This window comes from Cebus imitator, unplaced genomic scaffold (genome assembly GCF_001604975.1).
Source record: "Cebus imitator isolate Cc_AM_T3 unplaced genomic scaffold, Cebus_imitator-1.0 Scaffold1043, whole genome shotgun sequence".
Classification (NCBI taxonomy): domain Eukaryota; kingdom Metazoa; phylum Chordata; class Mammalia; order Primates; family Cebidae; genus Cebus; species Cebus imitator.
This window is the reverse complement of record NW_016108358.1, coordinates 61406-67497: the sequence shown is the minus strand read 5'-3', so window position 1 is coordinate 67497 and position 6092 is coordinate 61406. Positions and strand designations below refer to the sequence as shown.

The 6092-nt window shown below is 62.0% G+C and overlaps 1 protein-coding gene across 1 annotated transcript; it reads right to left on the bottom strand.

Moving 5' to 3' along the window:
* Positions 1-2954: 2954 nt before the first annotated feature.
* Positions 2955-4349, bottom strand: OTOS (otospiralin). Its single transcript, XM_017521290.2, has 3 exons — positions 4193-4349; positions 3992-4018; positions 2955-3286 (listed from the first exon to the last, which is right to left on the bottom strand). Exons 1-3 carry the CDS (start codon positions 4266-4268, stop codon positions 3102-3104), a joined length of 288 nt encoding a protein of 95 aa, XP_017376779.1. The 5' UTR covers positions 4269-4349; the 3' UTR covers positions 2955-3101.
* Positions 4350-6092: the final 1743 nt, after the last annotated feature.

Genomic DNA, 6092 nt, shown 5'->3' with positions numbered 1-6092 from the left:
GCAGGTCTAGACGCCGGAGGACCGCGCCTCCGTGGTGCCCGCCCGCGCGCCGCGCGGTCCGCGCTCTCGCGTCCTGGGTGCTCGGGGCCGCCCGCGTCTGTCTTTGCGCTGGCGAGGGCGGCGTCTGCAACACCCCTGACGGGCGGCCCCGGGGAGAAAAGGCCGCCAGCCGCGGGAGCAGTGCCCGCGGAGCAGGCCTCCGCCACGCGGGGGGAGCCAGAATAAACAGGGAGGCGGGCTCTGCCGCGGAGACGCCGGGGTCACAGGGGCCACGGGGGTCACGGGGGCCACGGGGGTCACGGGGCCCACGGGGGTCACAGGAGTCACGGGGGTCACGGGGACCACGGGAGTCACGGGGGTCACAGGGGTCACGGGAGTCACAGGGGCCATGGGAGTCACAGGAGTCACGGGGACCACGGGAGTCACAGGAGTCACGGGGACCACGGGAGTCACAGGGGCCACGTGAGTCACGGGGGCCACAGGGGTCACGGGAGTCACAGGGGCCATGGGAGTCACGGGGGTCACGAGGGCCACGGGAGTCACGAGGGTCACGGGAGTCACAGGGGCCACAGAAGTCACGGGTCCCACGGGGGTCACAGGAGTCACGGGGGCCACGGGGACCACGGGAGTCACAGGAGTCACGGGGACCACGGGAGTCACAGGAGTCACGGGGACCACGGGAGTCACAGGGGCCACGGGAGTCACAGGGGCCACGGGAGTCACGGGGGCCACAGGGGTCACGGGGGCCAAGGGCCGTGCCTTGTGCGTCTGGCGAAGACACCCACCCGGCCAGTGAGCAGATGAGCAGGCGCGATGCAAGCCAACCCCCTGAGGGGCCGCTGCAGCCGGGGCGGGCCGCGAACCCCCAGCCCGGGCGCCCACGTGGCCCAGCACTCGCTTCCGGGCGCAGGCCCAGCGGGCTGAAAGCAGAGGCTCCCAGAGGCGCCTGGACCCCTCGTTCACAGCAGCGTTATTCATAATCGATGGAAAAGGGAAGCGGCCCGCCCGTGGTGGATAAGCCGAAGTGGTCCACGCACACCCGGGAATATTACTGCGCCTTTAGGAGGGAGCGAGCGCCCACACCTGCCGCCACGCGCGTGGACCTGGAGGCGCTGAGCCGAGTGCAATGAGCCGATCCTAAGACAAACGCTGGCGATGCCGCTCAGCAGACGCCCCTCCGGGGGTCAACGCCTGAGAAAGTTAGAAGCGGGTGTCGGGGTCTGGGGAGGGGGAGATGCGGGGCTTGTGTTTAGTGGGGAGGGAGCTTCAGCCTTGAAGAGGAAAACGGTCTGCAGAGGGAGGTGGTGATGGCCGCACGGCCGAGAATGTGCTTAACACCGCTTCAACATGGTTAACATGGAAACAATTCCTGAAGCTTTACCGTGATTTTAAAAAAAGGCTGTGAATGACAGAAATGGGAGGAAAAGCAGGAAGGGAAGGAGGAGGGAGAACGCTGGAGGAAGGAAGGGAGTGAGGGAGGGCGGGCAGCAGGTACTCCAACTAGACTTTGTCAAAGATCCTTTGTTCCGTGGCCTGCGGAACCTGTCCCAGGCCCGTCTGCCCACATCATTGTGGGCTCCGTTTTCGCAGAGAGCCCTGCTAAGTGGGTTCAGTCAGAGTCCCCACCCTGGATATGGGATCCGGCTCCTGGTCCCCCAGCACCCCAGGGGGATATCTGATCACCCAGGCCTGTCTCCGGCGAGAGCCCTGTGGGGTCGGCGGGGCAGGTCAGCATCCCCCTCCCGCACTGGGTTCCTCCCGTTATTTTCCACCCCCCGACCCCACCTGCTCCTTAGCGGCAACCCCCCTCTGCCTGCGCTGTTGAGTTGAGCCCGGTCCCCCTCCCCTACTGCAAGACCCCGCTGCGGTGGTCCCCACACCCATCCCCAGGGTTCAGAATAACTTCTGAAAATTTCCAATAATGTTTTCTTTAACAGGTCTGAAAGGAGGTGGGGCTGGGGTTAGGGTGTAGAGAACCGGCCAGCAGCGAGGACGGTGCTTCCAGGGACAGGGATGGCTGAGCTGAGATGTGTGACGGAGGGTGGCCCGGGAAGGGGCCGCCTGGCCTGAGTGGACAGTTTGGGATGCAGGGAGAAGCAGGAGTGGACACCGGGTGAGGCTCGTGCCGTGCCAGTGTGCGCCGCCCTGAAGGAACCAGGTGAAAGCCAGTCGGATGGAACCGGGACTGGGCAGTGGCCAACAGGAGCGACCCAGCGAGTCAAGGTCTTTACTAGCAAAGGGGCCATGGGTCTCGGGGGTCTGCTTGTACACCCTGCAGGGATGGGGGGCTCACCACCTGTGCAGAGGCCATCCTGTTGCTGGTGGCCCATCCCTGAGACACCATCCGCGCTGCCCGCCCAGCTTTCTAGTGCCCCAGGGTGCCCAGGTGAAGCCCCTCAAAGCCTTGAGCTGTCCCTGGAAGACGGAGCCTGTCCAGGCCCCACTGTCCCTGACAATGACAGACACAGATAGAGCCTCTCACTTCTCTGTTTCCTGCTGCCTCCTGGGCACTCCTCCCAGGCTGTGCTGTGGTGTGGAGTGCGGCCCCCCAGCGCAGCCACGGCGGTGGGTTCATCTGCTGCCCAGCTTAGTGGCCTGGAGCAAGGGTGCCTGGACTGGAGTCTGGCTCCCCTCTAAGCAGCTGTGTGACCTTAAGTCAGGCAGTGACTGGAGGTCTCTGCCTCAGTTTCCTCACCTGTAATCTGTGGGAACTGCAGCACCCTGCAGGGTCATTGTGGGAAATGGATGAGAGACCCAGTAAGCCAGTCCTAAGCCTGTTCAAGATGTAGGTTCCCTTGTTGATGCCGGTGTGGACGGAAATCGTGCACACATTTACGAAAGAGTTCATGAAAGTGCTCCCTAGGAACCAAAATAAAACCAGCTTCGTTTGTGAAGTAAAGTAAATGGGGCCTGAGCACAGCCGTCCTGGAAAGAAAACCCACAAACAACGCTGGTTGTGCGTCTTCAGTCCGGAGTTTATTGAGAACAGGCCTGACCCCCCCCAACTCCGCGGGAGCCAGAGCTTTGCCGGGACTCCATGCCTGCAGAGGCCCGACCTATGGCAGCCTGGCAGGGCGGGCGGGCACCAGGCTGGACACCAGTCAGTCCTCCTGATAGGGAACGTGGAAGCCCAGGGTGCTCCCCAGGGGGAAGTGCGCGAAGAAGGTGCGGGCCATGTCCTCGATCTGGGGGTAGGCCCCCAGGGCCTGGAAGTGCTGCACGTAGTTCCAGAAGTCAGAGGTAGAGAAAGGCCAGTAGGGCATGGCCGGCAGCTCCGCATAGGGGTCTGAAAGACACATGACGCCGGCCTCGGGGCTGTCCCCGTGGTCCTGCCTGGAGACACCGTCCTTGGAGGCCTCAAGGCAGGTGGATGGTGCCCAGCTGTGCCCACAGTGATATAAGCTTCCCAGAGTGGGGGCCTGAGCCTGTCCCCTCTCATCAGTGGGGTGGGGACCTAGGTCCTTGGGGACGCCTGGTCTGGGAGATGGGGGAAGAGCAGGAAGGGGAAGGGTGGGGAGGCCGGTCTTGTTTGAGGAGGAGGTTGTGTGGGGAGGGAGTGGGGCCCCATCAGCAACCTGGTGGGATTTCAGAGGGAAGCAGACACCTGCCTCCGCCTCCCCCGACACAGCCTGTCCTGGAGCTCAGCCAAGGGCGGCCTAAAGATACTGGACCGACTTAGGGCTCAGGGCTGGGAGGGCCTGGGGGCTGGAGCCCAGGATGAGGGTGGGAATGTCAGGGGGTCAGGGGGCCCCAGCTCCTCTGCCCAGTGTGTTCCCCGGTGGCTGGAGGGCAGAGTCCCCACTGGAAGACCCTCTGCTTGCACAGCTCCAGGCTGGCTCCCCAGGGCCATGTTTTCCACGCTCAGGCCTGAGCTGAGCCAGGGCTCCTGATGCGCCTGCTTGGGGTAAGAAGCCGCTGCCCTCCCCAGCAGTCTGTCCCTGCGCACGCCAGTTACTTATGCAAATGAAAGGAAAGAAATCGGAGACGTTACCCCCTTCCTCCTGCACAGGCTTGGTCCCTGCAAAGGAATAGGAGAGCTGTCACCCAAGAGGACCCCCCAGGTGCCGGCTGGGCCCACCCCACCCCAGCTGCAGGGCTTGGGGGTTTCGAAGCAGCCTGGCAGGAGGGGAGAGAACTGAGGGCTGTCCGGGGCGGGTCCAGGTGGCTGGGTCCCTCCAGAGCGGCCCCTCACCTGCGAGAGGCCCCAGCAGCAGGCAGAGTGCCAGCCCCGGCACCACGCAGGCCCGCATCTTCCCGGCACTTCCCATTCTGCGACTCGGCCCGCCTGCGGTAGGATGAACCCAGGAGGGGCAAGACCACCGGCTTCCTCCACCAGCCTCGGTGCGGACGGCCCTGGGGAAAATGGCATGGATAAAAAAATAATCTTACTGTTTTCCTAGCAGTTTCAGTTTCGGTGGTTTCAAACCACTATTTGGAGATGAAATCCCTGCCTCAGTTGGCCTTAATTTCCACGACTTAAGAAATTGCACCCCCACCCCCCACCCTGCCTGGCCTCTGCAGAGCTGACCTCGCCTCTGTCCACTCAGCGGCTCTGCTGCCGGCCCAGGGATCCTCTTTATAGAGGGACTGGGGATGAGGAAGGACACGTCACCTGCCAGAAGAGCCACACTGAGTATTTCATCCCCAGTGGAGGACTGTGGGCCTCTGCCACCCTGCTGGCAGGCAGATCAGAGCGCCAGCTTCTGGGAATCTGATCCAAAGATCAAATCGAGAGAAAAACATCTTGGCTAGGCCGTTTCTAAAATTGTTAGGACTGAATTCAGCATTGGCACTTGAAACAAAGCCAGCTTCCTCTCCACAAGGAGAGAACCTACATCCAATATCAGGGCTGGCTGTTTCCTCCCTCGTGAGAAGGAGCTGAATAATTCCAGCACTGCCCCCACTTAGACCTGCAGGCAGGAAGAGCCCCAGGTCAGGGGACCTGCCTGCAGGACGTCCATTGAGCAGAGCCTGGGGTCAGGGGACCTGCCTGCAGGACGTCCATTGAGCAGAGCCTGGGGTCAAGGTGGACTTCCGTCTCCAGGCGGGAGCTTCCCCGAGATCCAAAGCATCAGCCTACAGGTGGGCAGGAGGCTGTCCCCACCCCAGGACACCAGCAACTGGCACCAGGGGTCTCTGTGGGCCAGGCCACTCTGACTACACAGCGGCCCCACTGACCCCATGGGTCCCGGTACTCACCTGTCTCTCCTCCTGGTCCCACCCTGTGGGGTCCCACGACCCCACTGAATTCAGGGGTCAAATTTGGTGTGGCAGTTTCCTCTGTTATTCCTGGTCACCCTGCGGGCTCGTTAAGGACTAGGGAAGCTCCTCCCCCACATGTCCCTCGGTTCTGGAGTTCAGGGTCCCCAGCGTCATCACATTCTGCCCACATGTCCCTCAAATGATTAAGGACTCATTTTCTACCCAAACAATGCCATACATTTAACCAAAGATACCCAGAGAGGTGGCTAATTTAATTCAGACTGTAAGGCAGCTGCCCACAGACTGGACTTTGGGTTTCATTTTCAGAAATCTGGAGCCTGTGGCTGCAGGAGGTAATGGACTCTTTCAGGCAGTTATACTGGGGAGGTTTCACAGATGCCCCAGGAGGACTCGGGGCTCAGCATCCTTTCCCTCGGAGCCCACGGGAGGCACCCATTCCCCAGCAATGAGTCCTCAAACTGTAGGAATTGCCCAGGGATCCTGTTAAAATGCAGCTTTCATTCAACAGGGGGGGCCTGGGACTCTGCATCCGTAACCAGCTCCGGAGAGCTGCGATGCTGCTGGTCCCCAAGCACACTTTGGGCACAGAGGCAGGGGCAGTGGCCTCAGCCTGAGGGGGTTAGAATCCCCTGGGGGCCTGGCCGCAGAGTCCCTGGAGTGCTTGATAAGATGCAGGGGTCTGTCTGACCCCCCTCCCACTCAGAGTTCTGATTCAAGGCGTGGGGGCCTGGGAATCTGCATTTCTAGCACGTCTCTAGGTGGCCCTGGGCAGGTCCAGGGCCACCATCTCAAGCAGTGGCTCTTAAGCGCCACATTGGGGCCACCTGGGAGCTTCTGAAGAGTCGGGATTTCCAGCTTCCTAAGGTGAG

Coding starts and splice junctions, on each gene's coding strand:
- OTOS (XM_017521290.2), bottom strand. CDS start 4,268: ATGGGAAGTGCCGGGAAGATGCGGGCCTGCGTGGTGCCGGGGCTGGCA. Junction 4,019..4,192: donor GCTGCTGGGGCCTCTCGCAG/GTGAGGGGCCGC, acceptor ATTCCTTTGCAG/GGACCAAGCCTGTGCAGGAG. Junction 3,287..3,991: donor GCCTGTGCAGGAGGAAGGGG/GTAACGTCTCCG, acceptor TGTGTCTTTCAG/ACCCCTATGCGGAGCTGCCG.